At 36.3% G+C, this 21,089-nt stretch overlaps 2 protein-coding genes across 2 annotated transcripts; one reads left to right on the top strand and one right to left on the bottom strand.

Moving 5' to 3' along the window:
• Positions 1 to 4,539: 4,539 nt before the first annotated feature.
• Positions 4,540 to 5,631, bottom strand: LOC127096994 (uncharacterized). The gene has a single exon (XM_051035513.1). The coding sequence runs from the start codon at positions 5,081 to 5,083 to the stop codon at positions 4,637 to 4,639; it is 447 nt and encodes a 148-aa protein (XP_050891470.1). The 5' UTR covers positions 5,084 to 5,631; the 3' UTR covers positions 4,540 to 4,636.
• A 13,091-nt stretch (positions 5,632 to 18,722) lies between these two features.
• LOC127097536 (proteasome subunit alpha type-4-like) lies at positions 18,723 to 19,945 on the top strand. Its single transcript, XM_051036037.1, has one exon. It carries the CDS (start codon positions 18,894 to 18,896, stop codon positions 19,464 to 19,466), a length of 573 nt encoding a protein of 190 aa, XP_050891994.1. The 5' UTR covers positions 18,723 to 18,893; the 3' UTR covers positions 19,467 to 19,945.
• Positions 19,946 to 21,089: the final 1,144 nt, after the last annotated feature.

Genomic DNA, 21,089 nt, shown 5'->3' with positions numbered 1-21,089 from the left:
GAACAGGTCGAGTGGTCGCTGCTTGGACTCAATTTTGAGCTGTGTAATTGTGCAAAATAATTCTGTTATGTCTGTCATTTGGTCCATGCATCATATAAATATTCTAGAGTCTTTTCTTCAACAAATAACAAGAAAAGTGAAAGATATACACTAAAGTGCTTTTCATCTTCATTCTTCATTGCATTTCTCAATAATCACACATAACAATCTTTGTTGATCATTGTGCATTACTGTGGTGATAACGTCCAAATAGGATTGTGTAATCTTAGTTTGGGTAGAGACTTTGAGTGAGTTTTTCTTGAATAAAACCATTGGGGTTTTGTCCTCCAAGAATTGGGTTTTTTGCACTAATCTTTGCTTCATAGATTCATCCGAGTGAAAGGTTTGAAGAACGGTGAGTTCGTTCAAACAACTAACGGTAACCGCAGGATTGTGAAGAAAGGTTAGGGTTCAAGCGTCTTGCGATTGAAGTCAGCTGAGCTAGAATTTTGGAGAATGTGAAGTTCTTGCAATAAGGTAGCTACAACCGAAGGTTTCACGCATATCCGATCGAAATCAGCCGAGCTAAAGTTTTGGAGAACATGGAGTTCTTGCAATAAGGTAGCTACAACCAGAGGTTTGTTCGGAATGCTTGAAGGACTTGGTTCAGCTAGAATCAAGGGGAGAGAAGTGAATAAGATCTACAACAACACTAGGGGTTGGTTGGTGGTGATCATTTCTTCTCTGTATTAACTTTGTAACTTATTAATAAAAACATCTCAATTCTAGATTTAGAATTGAGGGCAGGCGTACCATAAGCGAGGACGATAGGGGAACTGCCTCAATAAATCCGATGTTGTTTTCTCTTTCTCTTATCTCTTTAAGTTCTGCAGAAATTAAATTTTGTGTGAAATTAATAGTAAAATCAATATCACTTAATTTTTGTGCATAGTAGCTGTTCGATAAATGGGTGCAATCACTTTGATTGCAACTGAGTAAAATTCTACACATTCAATTTGAGTGAAATTAAGACTTGGTGTGGAGTGCACACCAAGTGTTTGATAAAACTAATCTCACACAAATCTATTAATATTTTACTTGTTCTCTTATTGTGTTAACTCATCATTAGAGGTAACCATATCAAGGATTGTAGTAATTAATCGATTGATTTAGACAGTGGTTGATCATCTCTATCTTAGTTATTCCATTCAGTTTCATCCATATCTGATCTTTCCATTAACGAATCGTTTAGAAGATTGTGGTCTAGGGAGCTTTCGCAACCTTTAAAAACAATTTGAAAAAGAGCTAAATTTTAAGCACTGATCTATTCAACCCCCCTTCTAGATCGGTACTATCGTCTAACACCTATGAGAATTGACAGAGAAATCTTTCCGCAAAAGATAATCAAGGCTTTTTGAGAATTAATAGATAAGACTCTTAATAAAATACAATCGAGACTCTCTGAGACTTAACAGAGACGAAACTCAAATGATCAAGCAATGCTTGGGAGATCCTCTGAGAATTAACAAATAAATATTTTCACAAAAGAAAATTGAGGATTTATGAGAACTAACAGATAAGATGCTCAACAAGATACAATTGAGACTCTCTAAGACTTAATAGAGATGAATCTCAAATGATTAAGCAGCGAATGGGAGATCCTCTGATAATTAACAGAGAAAAATACTCCACATAAGATAGTTAAGGTTTTTTGAGAATTGACAGATAAGACGCTAAAAAAGATACAATTGAGACTCTCTGAGACTTAACAGAGAAGAAACTAAAATGACCAATAAAGATTGGGAGATCCTTTGAGAATTAACAGAGAAATCTTTTCACAGAATATAATCGAGGCTTTATGATAATTAACAGATAAGATGCTCGATAGGATACAATTGAGATTCTATGAGACTTAATAGAGACGAAGCTCAAATGATCAAGGAACAACTGAGAGATCCCTTGAGAATCAACAGAGAAAAATACTCCACGGAAGATGATTGAGGCTTTCTGAGAATTAATAGGTAAGACGCTTAATAAGATACAATTGAGACTTTCTGAGACTTAACAGAGACTCAAATGATCAAGCAACAACTTAATAAGATGATTGGTATTGCTTGATTATGAAACTTATGCATTGTCTCTAAGGATAAAATTGACCTGCTATTTTTACCACTTGTGTGGGTCTGTGAGAAACCTATACTATCAACCATTCCTATGATGTGTGAAAAAAATTATAAGAATAAAAAGGTATAATAAAAATGTGAAGAAAAGGTTAATGGATACGCACATAAACAAAGTTTGTCACCCATGGGTACATCCTTCTTAAAAGGCCCGATCATGATATTAGCAAAATAGATGAAATTGGGTGTTTTAGATAGAATGACATGTTTGTCAACATCACTCATAGATTCCCCTCTGGTGAACTTTGCCATATACTAATGGCAAGAAGGCTCTAAGACCAAATCATTAGCCACAACCTTGAAGTTTGATATAATGTATGTGTGGTCTATCTTTTACACTGTATTGAAAGTCGGCAAATACATTGTAGGCACAACAACGTGTATGTCAGTCCCTTGTCAAAGAATAAAAGTACAAGGACATGAAAAACCATACTATAAACAACAAAATGAGGATTTATTCCTGAAAGGTAAAACTTTGCATAAAATTTGTAGCATACAATGGTGTGATAACAAAATCAGTTGTAGCCAAAGAACTTCATAAAAAAATAGCATCATATGAAGTGAAAAAGTTGTTTATGTTATAGGTTGAAAAGTGTAAAACAAAAAGGTTGTGCACTTCATAACAAAATAGAACATACTAAGAAGCATTATTGTAATGGATTATTATGTTCACAATAAAAAGAAAAAAATGGACAAAAGAACTCACAAAAGAACATCACCAAAAAAGAACATCATATGAAGTGAAATAAGTGTTTATGTAACAAGTCTAAAACTGTAAAAGCAAAAGGTAACACACTTCATAACAAAAGAGAACATATTAAGTAGCAGTATTGAAATCTATTCTTATCTTCATTAAAAAAGGAATAATAGACTAAAGAACACACAAAATAATATATGAATAGTTTCGGATCACAAAACTCAGAAATGGACTAAAGACTAACAAAAGAAAGAATCACTTGCTTGCACATGCAAAAAAATTATGACAAAAAATGTGTGACATCTTTGTTAGCAAACACTTCATAACAAAATAGGACATACTAAGTAATCAAACTTACATCTTTGTAAAAGATGATCATTTCGAAATGTTCCTTGTTGTTCGAAACAACCGGTACGCTAACTGCGACCTTCCACAATTCTTTCATGTCGTTGATATCACTAATCTTCTCAAAAGATCGAGCCATGAAGGATGGAGGAAGAAAAAATGAAACGGAGGAACAATCGATAAAAATGAGTTTGGAATGCAGATTGGTGAATATGGGAGAAGGAAATTGCAGAAGTAATGAATCCTTGTACTGAACATTAGTAAATTTCATCTGAGATGACATATGAGATTGCAAATCTTCCAAAATGATAGTAAATAATATTAAAAAGTTGTTATAGGTGTATGCCCAATGCAAAAATCAAATTGTATAGGAGCATAACATTAAATGGTATTCAGTTTCATCATGTGTATGGGGAAAAGAAGCAGACGTGTAGGCATTGGAAATAGAAAGGAAGAAGCGAAAGGAAACATTGGAATTTCAAACGGCGCATGAGTTGAAAAAAGAAGGAGACGTGGAAGACTTAGGAAGAAAAAGGGCAATTGCGTAATATCTAGAACCTATTTTCTTCTTATATGATAGATTAGATAATCTGATAGCCTGTATTAATCTTAAAATTAATTTAGAGGTATATGTTATACAAGTGATAAAAAGGTAAAATTAAAATCAAGAGATACGAAAAATACTATTTTGACATCAAACTCTACATTTATACCGTATTTTACTGATCACGAATACAATGAACAATCACATTCACAATTTTGACTTTTTCTTTATTTTTTATTTTAAAAATAACTTTGATTAATGGTATGTAAAAAATTGATTAATACAATATATAATTTGATTAATGTGTTTTCACATTAAAATCTGAAAAATAAAATATATTAATTGAGTATAATAAATTAGCTAATATATATGATAATTTGAGTGTCCAGAGATTAAAAATAGTCTTATGTCATAAATCAATGGTATAAAATTGCTTAATACATATCATAATTTAATTAATAAGTTTTTAATTATAACAACATCTTAAATAATATAATAAATGTTAATAAAATATAAAAATTGATTAATACATTTTATAATTTAATGTCATAAAATGGTTAATAATATTGTATATTGTATTAGTTAATAAAATAGTGAGAGTGATTAATAAATTATAAATAAAATAAATAATTAATACATATTTTTTTGTGGTTAATGTAATAATGAAGTTGGTGGTTAATGATACAATTTTATATTTATAAAAAAAGTTCAATTTTTTTTTAAAGTTTAAAATGGTGTCAAAATTGAATGTAAAATATGGTGTATCGTAATTGATAGACTATTTGATAAAAAAGAAAAAAAGAATATCACTTGATCCTATTATATTCCAATATCCACAATTACAAATTAAACTCTGGATCTTTAAAAATTCCCATCCTTCCTTCCAGCGAATTAAATTTTAAGCATGTAGGAATTAGGCCACCACAAATCTAGTTGTGATTCCGTTACATTTTCTAACGGCGACATCACATTCCTCATATCACCAACCGTTAACTCATAACGCCCGTCATCTCTCACGTAAACCTTCTGCTCGCCACCGGAAACAATTCCAACAGCCTTTCCGATACCGGGCACCCATTCTCCGATCATCGCCGGTATCCTTCGCCGGACCCTCGTGTCCCATATCCTCAATGCCATATTCCCCGACGAATTTTCTCCGGAAGAATCCGTAACCTCCGACGACGACGCACTCAGCTTCTCGTCAGCGCTGTAAGCCGCCACGATACCTCCGTCGTAAGATGAATCACAATCGTCTAATCCAAACCCTAACCCAAACCCTAGGGAATCCCAAAGCTTCACAACGCTTTTACTATTCGTAATCTCCGAAAGCGAGAACATATCCCCGATGCTACGACAACTACTTAGAAATCCCTCGTCAGAGCCTCTAAATCGGAAATACTCATCCTGTATATTTTCTTCTTCTATCTCTTATTCATCGCCGTCTTCAGACTCCGATGACGTGGACGATAACGAACATGTCTCATCGTCTTCGTCATCAGTGTAATCATACTCGGCGACGAGAGGGGAGATAGAAGGAGTTCTTTTGCGGAATTTGAGGATGAAAATGGTGTGAAAGGTGGCGAATAGAGCAAGAAAAAGAACACATGATTTGCAGAGATTGAGAAGTATGGAAGAAGATTGATGAGAATGAAGAAAATTGAGAAGATGGTTAATTTTGTGCGTTACAGGAACTTGAATCATTTTCTGTTAGAATGAGAAAAGAAAAAGTGATGATAAGTAGTAGTAAGATGTAATGTTATATATGTATTGTAGGCTATATATAGAGGGGGAATATTCGGAAAAGTGTTGCTAAATTTGTTTGTATTGATGAATATGAAGTATAGTTTGTTTGAACCAACGTGGATGTGGGTGTGTTGTGGATAGGAATGATGAGCGAAGACCAAAATATAAAGTAGTAGATATTATGATTTGATCAAGTTTTGAGATTTTGTTATGCGTGGTCCCAAACTAGAGCCAACAAAATGGGCTGATCCGATCTGAAAAGCCAGCATGTGATTTAAAAAAATTGTTTCATTAATTTTTTTTATAAATTTTTATATAATATAATAAATATTTATTTTTTAAAATATAATAATTTAAATAGTCTTTTTGGTAAATATAAGTTATTGTATTTTTTATTTTCATCTATGTATTTTTTTTGTGTGGAAATAGTCTCTAACTTTTTTATGAATTTTTATTTCAGATATTAAAACCAAAAAAATTAAATATTTAAGAATTTTATTTAAAAAAATACAGGATAAAAAATAAAAAACACGTCAAATTATAGAGACAAAAAATTATTTAAACTTAATTTCTATTATTCTTAAAATAAAAATTAATTACAAATGTGAAATTTTACTTTTGTCACTTATTAAACTATAATGAAAATAGAGAAATAAAATCTCAAATAACTAAAATAGAAAGATCAATAAATTAAATTTTAAAATGATAGAATAATACTGAAAAAAATATAAAAATCCAAATTAAAAATCGCCGTTAAATATTTTTTAGTATGATTTTAAAAAGCTATATATTGAGACTAACTACGGATATCCCATTTAACCAATATAATTAACTATAATTTTAAAATTTCTGTTCATATTTATTTTGTTTCATTAAAAAACTAAATATTAAATTCTTACATTTTATTGAAATTTTTTTATTATATTAATTTTTTATCATTAATATTATATTAAAATTAATATTTCATTATTTATTTCACTCTTAAATTTTATTATTTAAAAAATATATTATTTTATTCAAAAAATTAATTTTTATAACTATATTATATTTAAAGTGATATACTTTTATATAATAAATATTATACAACTTTTTATGTTATTTTTGTATAAAATATAATAAATAGATGGTTTGTTTATGACAAATTTTTGACCTGACTTTAAAAAGTCAGAGATCTACTTGAATCAGTTTATTTAAAACATAGCCTGTTTTAACTCTTCTAATTCAAAGTAATAATTTTTCCTCTTATATGAATTGTATGATATTTGTCCACGTTTCCCTTGTGGCTCATGTTGACAACTTGCATTCAAAGTGTCTTTCAACATTTTGAAAACGTGTAGTGTCGGTAACAAAGTAAAACTCAAAACGTGTATATCAAAAACGGGGTGTTTCATGGAAAATTCGTTATACCGGTTTGGTTATTATTTGATTTATCTACATATGCGTGTCTACTTGGTATAAAGTAACTTATCCAAAATGAAATAATGTGTCTTGTTGTTATTTATGTATATCTTAATCGATTTTTCTCTTTCTAATTAGTATATTTATTTATAAGAGGAAAATTCTTAGATAAAAATAATAGTATACACAGTTAATCACAATTCTTTTATTAATTAATAAATAAAAATAAAAATTTCTCTCAACTTCATATTACAATCATTCCATAGTTTCAATTAAAAATAAATAAATTTTAAATAAATATAAAATTTTCTTTTTTCTTATTAGATATTTATAAAAATATGAATTTAGACGTGTTTTCGTAAATGCTTATAAGATGCATATAAAAATATAAAATTTTCTTTTTTCTTATCCATGCAAGTATTTTTTCTTATGAAAAAAAAATTGCTTACAAGTATTTTAAAAGTATAATATTTTAAAATTCTATAACAAGTATAATGTTTCCATTGCAAGTATTTTAAAAGTATAATGTCTAAGGTCCTTTGACATTGTTTGACCTAGGGTAAATCTCTTTGTCATTTATTTGATGATTTGAAGGGATTTGAGGTTTGGTCCATTTAAAAATGCATTTTAATTCATTTTTAAATTTATTTTTAATTGTTTAATTGATTAAAAATATTGTTGAGCCATTTGTTTGACTTTGTGATGTTTGACTTTCTGTTTGGCCTTGATCATGGTTGATTAGAACATTTATTTGATCAATACTATTGGATTTAGGGGTTGATGAAATGTACATTTTATCCCTCAAAATGAATGAATAGTATTGATCAAATGAATTTCCTCCTGTGATCAATTTGGGTTTCTATTTCCCCTCCCCTCTTCATCCCTATTCTTTCGCAATCCATCATTGACCAATGATTTCTCTAATGTCCAAATGATAGTTGATTCATCAATGACATTGTGTTAGATGAGTCAATATGAGCCAGACTGAGATAGGTCATTCCCACTTTATTTTTGTGTGTGGTATGTTTTAGGAGCTCGGTTCTTTGTACCAAGTCTCTAACATGCATTAACACCAATATCTTTATTGCTCAGCCTCAAATAGTTGTGACTTCTACATAAGTCCAATTACGACGACTTAACATAGAGCTAAATTTGTCCCACATGGCACAACATTCTAGTAAGTGAGATTGTAAGACTCCCATTCTTCATGGCATTGTGTGAAGACTTGACTTTTTTTTCCACTTGTGAAAGTTAGTGGCATACTTGTTGATTTATCCAAGTTGGATCCCTTCTCATAGATGATGTCTTGGTTCATGTCTTCATACTTATGAATGAATGGTTAAGTGTTCTCCAAAGAATGACTTAAACAATTGAAACTCTCCACTAACATTTGACTAACATTTCATTAACATTACTTTACTTTCAAGTCATTTACTTAATGCAATTTAAATTTCAGTACCTTTATCATTCATTGCCATTCACATTTCATGCAACTTGTTTATGTTTCAGTCATTTTTATTTTCCTCACTTGAGCCATACCTTGTGATTGTATATATTGTGTACTTGTGATTTTGTTCTGTTTGTGGTCTTAGGACCTTAAAATAATTAATAACAACAAAACCCTAAAAAAATATCTTGGTGGACTGTTGAACTTGATCTGAACTCTTGGACTTAGAATTAGGCAACATTCCCTATGCTTTAAAGGACTTGACCAATGCCACTATCTGAGACTGAGCTATCATTGACCGTGCCTTTCATATGATGCAAACCTTGAGTGCTCTTGGTTCATCTGTTACTTTGTCTTTGTGCTTGACTGTTATACTGGTTATTATTATTTATGTCTGATGATTATTTATGAGAGTTTGCCAAGGAATATTTCATCTGATACACTTTGAAGACACTGAAGACTGCTAGCTTTTGGAGTGCTTGCTAGGATGTTGGCAATCTTTATTTGATGCCTCTGATCTTCATATTGATTGCTTGGATATTGCTTATGCTTATTGTTTGCCTAAAACTCCAAAGGAAATGGATTTCTATCTGACATTCTTGTCTTGTGGATTGCTTCCCATCGGTCAGATCTTTTCAACTCTTAACTTTTAATCTTTGTCTAGGGTAGTCTCTTCATCTCTTCCTACTTATTCAATTTCAAAATCTATCCCTCTTTTAAAAATCTTCTTTGCTTGTGATTTCAAACTTAGACGTGTTTTAATGAGTAGAAACTTTGGTCTTATGCCAATGAATTTTCAAACTTCTTTCTTAAATCAAACTCGTAAATGAACTTAACCATATTGACCTTAATTTCAAAAGACAAAAAGAATTAACAACTTCATTTAGATCTTTTGGCCATTTTGTGCCTTTTTTCTTTTAAAACCTTTTGTTAAAATCAATCCATCAACTTCTTTGAAATTTTTACCACGAACTATGGGGTTTTGATCCCTCATTTTTATGTTGGTACGTGGGCATAAGACCGAAGATCTTGTCAAACACAAAAATATAATAAATGAATTCTTTTCTCATCCCCCTAATCTATTTTTTATCAAACATCTTTTCAACCAAAACACTTGCACACAAAAAATGGCTCCCTAGGAGTACCCTAGGACACTTTGGATGCTAATACCTTCCCTATGTGTAATCACCCCCCTTACCTGTAATCTCTGGCATTTTATTAGTTTTGATTTGAAAACTTCTTATCTTTGGATTTTGTTTGTACTTTTCCCTTTTCCTTTAGAAACAAATAAGGCGCGGTGGCGACTCTGATTTTTCAATTGACGTCAGGTTTATCCATAGCTCGATGGTTACGATGCACCGCTACAATTGCAACATTTAAATTCATCTTAGTATTGTACAAAAGACCATTATAGAAAGTATGGATAATCATCTATTGCTCAAGTCCATGGTGTCGCAACGCGAAAAACAACCGGCGGAAAAAAACAAGTTTACAGAGCCGCCATCGACGCTATTCATCCTATGACGGAAAGGAAGCGCAGGACTAACCTAAGAAAGGGAAAAGGAACGGTATTACGACCAGAGATTACAAGGTACGGGAGTCGGTTACGCAAGGGGAAGGTATTAGCACCCCTCACGTCCGTCGTACTCGACGGGATCCACGCTCAAAAGAATAGAATAAGGTTGCTAAATAACTGCTCAAAGAGAATGCACACAATGAAATAATAGCACAGGGGAAAGAAGATGGATGAAGGGGACTCGGCAGGATGTCGCATCCTGGGCCTACGTAGTTTGTCAGAAACAAACATCAGAGTCAACGTAGTTCGGGGAAATGGGAAACATGCTCGCTAGGACATCGCATCCTATGCCTATGTATCTTCTCTATCCAGAGTAAGAATCAGAACACTCGTAGTTCGGCTAACGCACGCCGAAACAAAACCGAAAAGAGACGCTGAGACGTCAAAAGAAAAACTCAACAAGGAAACAGAATGCCAATAGCTGGACTTATATCTAACTCCTCAAAACAAACACAAACAAGGAAACGGAATGCCAATAGATGGACTTACTTCCGACTCCAAACACACACACACACAAGGAAACAGAATGCCAAACCTGGACTTACATCCGACTCCAAACAAGCACACGCTAACCAGCGAACACCAAAGCAAAAGGGTATCAGATCAACAAGCTAATAGGGAGTCTGGAACTCGAGCCTAATAGCTGTCACAAAAACACACACAAAAAGGAAAAAGGTTGCCCGGAGAGATCTCGCACGATCTTCTGCCTACGTATCTCATCTGGTATGAGAATCAGGGCGACGTAGTTCCCCTTAACAGGGGAGAAACTCTCTCTTAACCAGAGACCAGGGAAACAACAGACTAAAAGGGAGACTAACTCGAGCCTAATAGTTATCATGCAATCAGATATCCCTAAGTTGAGGTCTCTAATCAGAACCTAACTCACACAGGAAGCAGGCCAGCTCAAACAACAAGTAAACACCAATCACAAATGATCAAGCATCACACTCTATATACAAACAAGAGGCTCAGACAAATGGTTGGGCTTTAGTCAAGGGGTCATATCAACCTCGACAAACAAGCCAAAACTATAGGGGTATGCTGAAGCTCTTAACCACTGACATTGACCGTCAGGGTGAGCAAATGAAAAGTGGTAATGAGGATTAGACCTCATGCTCTTAACCCTGGCCAGGGTGAGCTTAAATCAAAGAAAGCGTGGGGGTCCAGAAAGAGGGACCCTATTCCACTTGACTGACACTGTACAAGATCTTGGGTTATGTTCAAGAGCATCAACACGTAGTGTGCGAGCATAATGAACGACTCACAGAATAACAGGGGATTGATTGCTAATCCCTTCTATCTGTCAATTGCCTCTTCACTTAGGAGGACTTAACAAGTAACATGCCTCACTTGGAGGTCTTTGGCACAAATATAAACAATCACAAACATTGCCTCTTAAGGAGGACTTCAGCCAAATGCCTGCCAAAAAAGCGACAGGGCTTCCAGACTACATGGAGTGAGAAGGCTAAACAACCTCAGTGGTGTATCAACCACGCTCCAAAGCAAAGCTCAAGCTAGCTAGCAAGCGGCTAATGTACCTGTACAAAAGCCAAACAATTAATATTGTATTCAGAAAACCAACAGACAACACAGTGGAATCATCCAACAATTATACACAATGCAAGTCTCAAATGCAAGCACTCAAGTGAGTTCATCACATCAATGGACCTACAACACAACAAGAGTTAGTAATCAAAGCAAATTGCATCTCAAGTAATGAGCAAACCAACCATTAGTGCTAAATACCTGAAACACAAACACAATTGGTGAGTACAAACCACCAGTACAAAGACTAGGGTCAAAGGCAAGTCAAATAACCAAAACAGAAGTCAATATTTCACATGAAGCACATTCAATCAAACAAGAAGAAAGCCTCAAAAGTATCAAAGCCAAATCAATAAGCAAAGCCATCAATTAATCAAGATAAGGCAAGGGAAAACAATGTGATCAAAATTGGACATCAAACATAGAAAATCCACATTAAAACAGAAATGAACCCAATGATCATGAAATTTTTTATGTGCACTTAACATGTTATGGACAAGCATCATACCAAAAATTAAGTCCAGAAGACAACAAATGGTGTGTGAATGAAAATGCACAAGTACAAGGTACAAAATGTTACACCAAATGTCACAACATATGTTCATGTGTCCAAAACAGTGGTATTAAATGATAAAAATGCCAAACAAAAGCCAAAAGATCATGTCACATGTTATGAATAAGCATGTCAAATTTCAAGGAAATTGGACAAACTATGAGCATTTCACAAATCAATTAGCACAACATATCATTATGGCATCATGTTCAAATAAAAATCACAAAGTAAAAATCCAGAAACACAAAAATCATGAAATTAACATCACAAAATAATAGACATTAAAACAAGAATGTGAAAAAAAGTTTGGATCAATTTGGACATATTTTCTATTTTTTTATGATTTTTGCAATTTGATGAAATAAAAGGAAATAAAATGAAAAATCATGTAAAAAAAATGAAATGTGAATGTAATTCAGAAAAATGCAATAGGCAAGTATCGAACCCAGGCGCTAGGTCAATGAGAATATTCACAAGCGAATTTCAGAAATATGCATATGCGTGGAATCGAACACAGGAGCATCAGGTCAAAGCGCTTAAGTGAAAAAACAATGGAATTAAAAGAAATATGCATGGCCAGGTATCGAACTAAGGTCAGCTAGGTTGCAAGCGCGTTTACAAGCGAAACACAGCGTTTGGATGCAAGTGAGAAATCCAATGGGATTTTCAAAATGTTCGTGCCAGGGAATCGAACTGAAGACATGAAGGTTGCAAGCGCGTCTGAACTGAAACCCTAGGCGCTGAACCAGACGGCCGGAATAGTGATTCCGGTCGTCTTCTCCGGTGGTACGCCGATGGAGGTTCCTAATTTTTTTTCCAGAAACGGACGAAAATGGTACCATTCGAAAGGTCTCACAACATACATTCCAAATCCAAAGCTAATTCACTCTAAATCATCATATAATTCATGGATCGAGCAAGAACAAATTGAACATTCAAACTTCAAGTTCACATAGCAAACTCAATATCCAGCCAAATTCAAAAATATTTATATTAGCATCATCAGTGAATCAAGCTCTACCTAATCGTGTACATAAAAAGGCAAAACAAGAGATTCGAATTTCAAGATTACTTGATGTGCAGTGTTCAAATCCACGTGTTCAAGGCTCCAGCACTTCCAGATCTTCTCCTCCAACCTCAACTTGAAGCTTTATGTATCAAGAAGCACTTGAAATCCACCAGATCTAGCTTAATTTGAAGCTTCCATGTTCATGTTCAAGCTTTGTGTATGCACGATTCTTGACCAAATTCTTCAATCCAAACCTTGATTCCTACTCAATAATGCTCAACGAACAAGATTATGCAAGAAAATTAATGAGTTATGTGAAGAAATTTCAAGTTTGAAGTGAGAGAATTTTTGGAGGGAATCTTGAATTTCAGATCTAGAATGTGTTGTTATGGCAAATTCTGTTAGGATTAGGCTTTTATATGATGTGCTAATGATGCTGTAATTATAATTAAGCAATGGCTAATTGAAAATTAAGGAGAAATAAGGTGAAATGCAAATTTGGCAAGTGTGAGGTGGCATGAGTAATGTGCACGTGAACAGTGCCATGCAAGCTCCATTTTCCCTCAAAAACATCCAATGAACATAATGGAATGATCAAATGGCTTGTAGCTTGCACCAAATTTGAATTCTTGAATTTCCCTCCAAAATACACATGAATGAACAAGTTATCACATGAGCTTTTTCCATGCAAGGCAATGGTTGATTTGGAAAGTATTGGTCAGGACAAGCATTTTGCAAAAAGAGTGGACCAATTTGGAGTTTTGGATCAAAAGTTATGTCATGTTGAAATTCCATGTACACTTTGTGATCATTTGGCCATAACTTCTCAACCATTCATCAGATGGACATGAAATAGGACTTTTTGAAAAGAGGAGAGGAAGATCTTCAACTTTCATGTTCACCAAAAATCCATTTGAAGCTTATTTGATGTTGGAAAATCAAGTTGAATGTGGACCAAAAACTTGCCATTTTTGGAAACTTTCAATTACAGGTCACTTTCCATTTTTGGAAACTTTTGCCCTGACTTCAAAATCTTCAAGATAGATGTTTATAATGACAAATGAACCTCTTTTGAACATTATGGAGTGTTGAAACTCATTTCCCCACCTCAAAGCCCTCAGTTGACTGCACAGTTGACTTTTATGGTCCTTAGATGACCTTGACATGCCCTGATCCGCTTGAACCTCCACCACTTGGGGAAATGGCTCAGAAATGAAACCCTAGATCATATAAGCCCTTCATGATAACCATGTGATCTCCATCTCAAAAGAATACCTCATCTCCTTGAGAAACCCTAGCTGGAAGAATGCCATTGATTAGGGTTGACCAGAGGTCAAAACCCTAATCCAGAGGAACTTGAGACTGAATGATGAAACCCTTGATGATGATAGAACCATAATGATGGTAATATATCCTTGCAAACAAGATAATTCTCAAGACCTTTGAAGAATCAGGAAACCCTAAATGAAGTACAAACCCCTCAGATGGTTGATCACCAATTCATAAGAACCCTCAGGCTTGAATCAGGTAACTCCTCCATCTTCTGAAAAAGACTTTGGAGGATGATCTTTTCTTGTTTTCAGATGATATGCAAAAATGCAATGCTTAATGCCCTAAAATATGCAATGCAATATGCCAAACCAGTCCCAAGAAGAGGAGGGCAAATTTTGAGGTGTTACAGCTGCCCTATTCAATCCACTATGAACCTGTCGATATGAACAACCTCGGCTTTCAGATGATCAGGGTGAAAAGTGATTGAATAAAAAGAATAGACGAACAATTTGCGCTCCGCTGGGAAATAATTAACAATGCCTGTCAGAATCGGCAAAGAAGTGATCTTTAAAGGAAAATTCGTCTGGTACGGTGAGAATCGGCCTGAATACCGAAAAGAATGTTTAACCTGGATACCAAAATAAATGGTAACACAGGAATAACCATGGCCTAAATGCCGCATCCGCTGGGGATTATTATTATATATATTTTTTTGCTTTTCTTGAACCCCAGAACTTTTTCTTTCGCGCGAATGATCCCTGATCACCGCATTTGAACCCCGATAACTTCTTTGATTTTTCCGCGAATGATCCCCGATCACCGCATTTGAACCCCGATAACTTCATGTCAAACTTGCTGCCAAACAATTAACCCCGTTCTCCATTTTCTTGTGCTAATTCCGTTGGCAATGCCGGAAATAACACCAAACACCACTCTGATGGCGACATATCAGAGGGTACACCTTTACGAAAGGAAGGTAACATGTGCATTTCTTCACTTGAAGACACCCATAACGACTTATGTTGGCCTCGCCAAAGTCTAAGGCGACACATGATCAGAAGACAATCCTGAGGACCTCATCCCGGATACCATCTTCAATTCCAGTTGGACCCCGTTCTCCAGAAAATGCCCCGCACTTCCTTTTCTCCATTTGAACCCCGCTCTCCAGAAAATGCCTCGCACTTCCTTTTCTCCATTTGAACCCCGCTCTCCAGAAAATGCCCCGCACTTCCTTTTCTCCATTTGAACCCCAATTTTCGCGCTGATCGCGTAACGTTCTTCGATCTTCACTTCCATCTCCGCCCGACGGAAATTTTCCTCCAATATCGCACTACTGGGGAATACTGCTAATTCAAAATCATGATGCCAAACTCCTCAGAGTAACATCTTCACCAATCAGCAAAACCAATTCTCAAACGGTAGCCACGGCTTGAGACTATTTTATGCTTTATATGCTGATGCGTGATTTTTTTTCAACGTAATGTTCCATAACCATGGAAATGCTACGCAATTTAGGTATGCAATATGCTATGCTTCTCTAAATGATGAATGTATAAAAAAGGTATCCCCCTCAGGGGACTCTACTGGGGAGCTCGAGGAACTCGATATCGCTCTAATCTCCAACCCCGCTGGGTAAAAGCACTGCTACTGGGGAAAGCAACCCTCACTAAGGATGACCTCCGCTGAACTTGATCCGCTTGGGGACTTCGCTGGGGAAACAGCTACCAGCGCACACTTCCGCTGGGGAAACAGCAACCTCCCAACTTGCTGGGGACATAACAATCTCAACCCTGCTAGGGGAAATAGCAACCTTCAGGCCTGGCTGCCGAAGAAACACCGCTCTCGAACCTGCTGGGGAGATACGGCATGTTGGACACGGAACCCCTGTCGACTCATCGAATGCTGGTATCCACCATCTAACCAAAGTGTCAACTTTTCACTTCTTCAGACTTTGAAGAGTCTTCTTGATTAACACTCAAGGATCGTCGCCATTCCTTTCGCCCTCTCCTCACCATTCCACAATTCCTCGTCCCTGATCGGACTCGAAGGAATCTTTTGTCAAAAGCTTCACATCATGACCTGCAAGTGAGTGAAAATATCTAACAACACCTGCAAAAGAGATCGTTAGATAAAAACATGCCCCAGGCGTGTCAAAATCTCAACACCCGAGTCACTCTACCTTCCAAATAAGATTTCAAGTTCTCAATCCTATAAACATACATTGGAAGGGACCTCCATGTCTTAAAATGAAAAGATTCTTTATCAAAATAAACGGATGTTTTTGCAATCAAAGCGGTAATGAAAATAAAAACAAAATTATTCAACTGAATATGCATTTTATTGATTGAAAAGGTGGCTCGTAAATGAGCAATACACATGAAGCAATTCCTGAAAAGAGGTAATTGCGCACAAAAGGAAAATCTATCCTAATGGCAATGTGAACCCGTGATCTCATCGAGTTCCAATCCGGTTACAACCCATATGTCCTTAAGACTCTCCGTGCTTTCTGCCTTCTGAACAAGACACTTCCGACCGATCTCTGTCGGGGATTATCCATGTGTCTTAACCAAAACACAAATGATCATGCTAGACGCAGTTGTTCGTTTCATTCCCTCTTTTGCCTGGACCGCCCTTTCGGGTTTTCAGTCCACCGGGATACCCTTTTTTGCCCAAGACGCCCTTGTGGGGTTTTCGACTTGCCGGGTGTACAGTTTTTTCTTTTTATCCCTAATTTTTGCTCGAACCTTTTTCATTTTTTCTGGTTCGCCGGGATGCCCATTTTTTCTTGGACTATTTTATTCTTTTTGTCCAGCGGGTCTCTTATACGAAGTATTTTTTAACTGCGTCCGCATTCACAGGGGATGGAAAATCCTCGCCATCCATGGTCGTCAACAACAAGGCTCCGCCAGAGAAAACCTTCTTGACCACGAATGAACCCTCATAATTAGGTGTCCACTTGCCCCGACGATCGTTCTGAGGAGGAAGGATCCTTTTCAACACCATATCTCCCACATGATACACACGAGGTCGTACCTTCCGGTCAAAAGCACGCTTCATTCGCTGCTGGTACAATTGCCCATGACAAATGGCCGCCAACCTCTTTTCCTCAATCAGGCTCAACTCTTCGTACCGAGTCCTTACCCATTCAGCCTCTTCCAATTTCACATCCATCAGGACTCTCAACGAAGGAATCTGGACCTCAACCGGTAACACGACTTCCATTCCATACACAAGCGAGAAAGGCGTTGCCCTAGTAGATGTACGCACCGAGGTTCGATACCCATGTAATGCAAGCGGCAACATCTCATGCCAATCCTTATAGGTCACGACCATCTTCTGCACAATCTTCTTAATGTTCTTATTGGCCGCCTCGACCGCCCCATTCATCTTCGGACGATAAGGAGAAGAATTATGATGCTCGATCTTGAACTCCCGGCACAGTTCTGTCATCATCTTGTTGTTGAGATTAGAACCATTATCAGTAATGATTCTTTCAGGAACCTCATATCTGCAAATGATGTCTCTTTTCAGGAACCTGGCAACAACCTGTTTCGTCACATTTGCATAAGAGGCCGCTTCCACCCACTTGGTGAAGTAATCAATAGCCACTAATATGAACCGGTGCCTGTCATACCCCGATTTTGGTCCTGAATTTTTTATGTTTTTATTTTTTGTTTAGCATGCTTGGCCTAACCTTACTTTGGTTTTATATGAGGATTGGTCTTGGTCCAAAGTCATGGTGTTGTTCATGTGATTGTTAATGCACATATGGTCTTGGTCATCCAAACAACCAACCTTCTTGTGTCACAAGCCAATTGCCAATCATGCCACTTGATTCATGAATATCCCTTTCAAATCCTAATCTTATACCATCATTTCATGGCCTTGTTAACACATACTACCAGTCAAGTCATGTTCCTTTCAAAGTCAAGCATTCAAGTCATAAAATAAACCAATTGCAAAACAAATTTCAAACCATTTCAATTCATTTCACATCATTCTAAACCATCACATTTGATTCTACATAAAAAAAAAGGTACAAGTCTTGACAATTTTGACCAATTGTTGACTTTGGTCAACAATTGACTTTTTGGTCAACAATGACCAAAGTCAATCCAAAATCCAAAAGCCCAAAATTTTCACCATAATCATCAATCATTTGTCCATTTACAAGAAAAATGCAAATAAAATTGAATTTTAACCAATTGTTGACTTTGGTCAACAGTTGACTTTTTGGTCAACTTTGACCAAAGTCAACCCTATGCCATTGGTCATCCCTAATCACTAAATGGCTGGCCATAACTCTCATTCCATTATCCATTTCCATATGCTCTTTGATTTAACCATGTGGACTTGTTTCTTCATGCTTGGTTATGCCTTGAACCTTTGGAATCTTGCTTTTCCAATTAACCATCCTTCTGCATTTACCCTGCTGCACCAACTTGTTGCAAAGCCAAATCAACAAAAACACCATCTCTATCAGCTTCACAAACACAAATTGGAGTCGCGCTGAACTCGCTTCGTCGTTAAAAAACGCTACCCTGAAATCACCGCCGGAGTTTACCGTCTACCTCCATAAACAGTGAGAAACTCGTCCAGATCAAGATGTCTCGAAGATATGATAGCCGTACAACAATCTTCTCTCCTGAAGGACGTCTTTACCAAGTGGAGTATGCAATGGAGGCTATTGGAAATGCTGGTACTGCCATTGGAATCTTGTTAAAAGATGGGGTTGTTCTGGTTGGCGAAAAGAAGGTGACATCCAAGCTTCTGCAAACCTCAACTTCAACTGAGAAAATGTACAAGATTGATGATCACGTTGCATGTGCTGTTGCTGGGATTATGTCTGATGCAAACATCCTAATCAATACTGCTAGGATCCAAGCACAACGTTACTCATTTGCTTACCAAGAGCCAATGCCTGTTGAACAGTTGGTTCAATCTCTTTGTGATACCAAACAGGGTTACACACAATTTGGTGGTCTCCGTCCGTTTGGAGTCTCTTTCCTGTTTGCAGGATGGGACAAATTTTTTGGCTTTCAGCTTTACATGAGTGATCCTAGTGGAAATTATGGCGGTTGGAAAGCCGGTGCTATTGGTGCCAACAACCAGGCAGCACAATCAATTCTAAAACAGGACTCAAAAGAAAAAAGAACACACCAGACCTTACCAAGATAAACTGTTTCCTAATTGGCACTAGGGAATTGCCTCCTCCGGTTGCACAACCATATCAAATACTTCCTACTGCAGCAGATGACAGAACACCATCCTCAAAATTGTTTAAGTTAAAATCACCATGTATTCCTGTATCAGACTTGCAGGTACCACCTGTGCAAGTTCCACGATGTCCAATAATACCATTGCTAGTTATTGCTCCTTGGTTAAATAATTCAACATGTTAATCACACCAAATATAGCCAGTAACCGCTTGGGCGTAAACCAAGAAGTTGCAGGAGTCATGGTAGGGACTTGGGTGGTTGGCTACCAAGCTGCTTAGTGATGATTGTCATGTCAGAGATGCGCATATCACCGTCATCATATCCTCTTCCATAGAAATCCTTTGAAGCCACATCCAGAGTTGATAGACTAGAGGCAGCAGATGAATAATTGTTTGATGGATTCAATTGATCTGAAATCCATAACCGTGGAAACCGTTCTACTGCTACAAGAAAAGATAAATGATGAAGATGATATGTCGGCATATCCGACTCTTTAATTCTATCTAAAGTGATAAGGTGTATTATAGGGAGAAAGTGACTCACATTATGTTGACGATTTTCAAGGACATGAACATTTTAAGTCTGCTCTTGCTTACATAGGGATTCATGCACTTATGACGTTGCTGCTGGTGGACAACTTCATTCATGCAGATATGCATCCAAGGAATTCCTTGTTAGCATTGTTTTGTCAGAAAGAGAGGATCAAATATCATCATGGAGATCAATGATTAAAGACATACCTGGCATCTCATGTTTTGAGGACATGCCTGCTAAATTTGCAGCTTTACAGAAAGAGGCACTTTATAGCACACAGAAGGAGGGTGAAGGCACTAGTCGCTTAAAACAACTGGAGGTGGCTTTGGATGCTGCTGAGATTGGTAAACAAAATGCCGAAACTGAGGCTGTGTTGGCCAAAGAGAAAGCGGAAGTATTAAAATCAGAGATCAAACAGATTGAATTAACGCTTGCAGTTGTTACAGAGGAAAGAAACAAGTTAAGAATTCTTGCCAAATTGAAGAATGGTGAGGCTGGGGATGAATCAAGTAGTGCTAATCCCATTCAGGAACTTGAATCATCTCTTACGAAGAAAGATGAGTATATTAAAGAGCTAGAAAGCACCTTAAATGAGCTGAGAGTGGTTAATAATCACCAACTCAAGGCCATTCATGACCGCCAGACAGCAGGAGAACATTTGTTCAGAACTTCCAATTTTGCATATTTGTAGCCTAGAATTGCTTGCAGCTATTATAAAGGCCACAGACAGTCAACCATTACCACATGCTGCCTCTATTGTACGTTTAATTACGAAGTACTTCAAGACATGTGAGCTGCCAGAAATAAGGATTAAGATCTATTCAGTTGCAAAGATTATGCTCATATCCATGGGTGTTGGAATGGCTTTATGTCTGTCAAAGGAAGTTGTCGATAATGCGATCGCTGCAAGTCCTTACGAAACCAACAGTGACGATGACGAAGGGTATTCGGTTTGGGCTGATTGATGCCGGTTTAATATCTTAACTCACTGCAGGTGGAACATCGGGGGGTCAATTCCGCTGTCTGCATCGATGGTTGAGCCGCTACA

This window comes from Lathyrus oleraceus, chromosome 6 (assembly GCF_024323335.1).
Source record: "Lathyrus oleraceus cultivar Zhongwan6 chromosome 6, CAAS_Psat_ZW6_1.0, whole genome shotgun sequence".
Taxonomy (NCBI): domain Eukaryota; kingdom Viridiplantae; phylum Streptophyta; class Magnoliopsida; order Fabales; family Fabaceae; genus Lathyrus; species Lathyrus oleraceus.
The sequence above is the reverse complement of the archived record's forward strand: the minus strand, read 5'-3'. Positions and strand labels throughout refer to the sequence as shown.

Excerpts from the sequence above, each read along its gene's own strand:
- LOC127097536 (XM_051036037.1), top strand. The coding sequence starts at position 18,894 with ATGTCTCGAAGATATGATAGCCGTACAACAATCTTCTCTCCTGAAGGA.
- LOC127096994 (XM_051035513.1), bottom strand. The coding sequence starts at position 5,083 with ATGTTCTCGCTTTCGGAGATTACGAATAGTAAAAGCGTTGTGAAGCTT.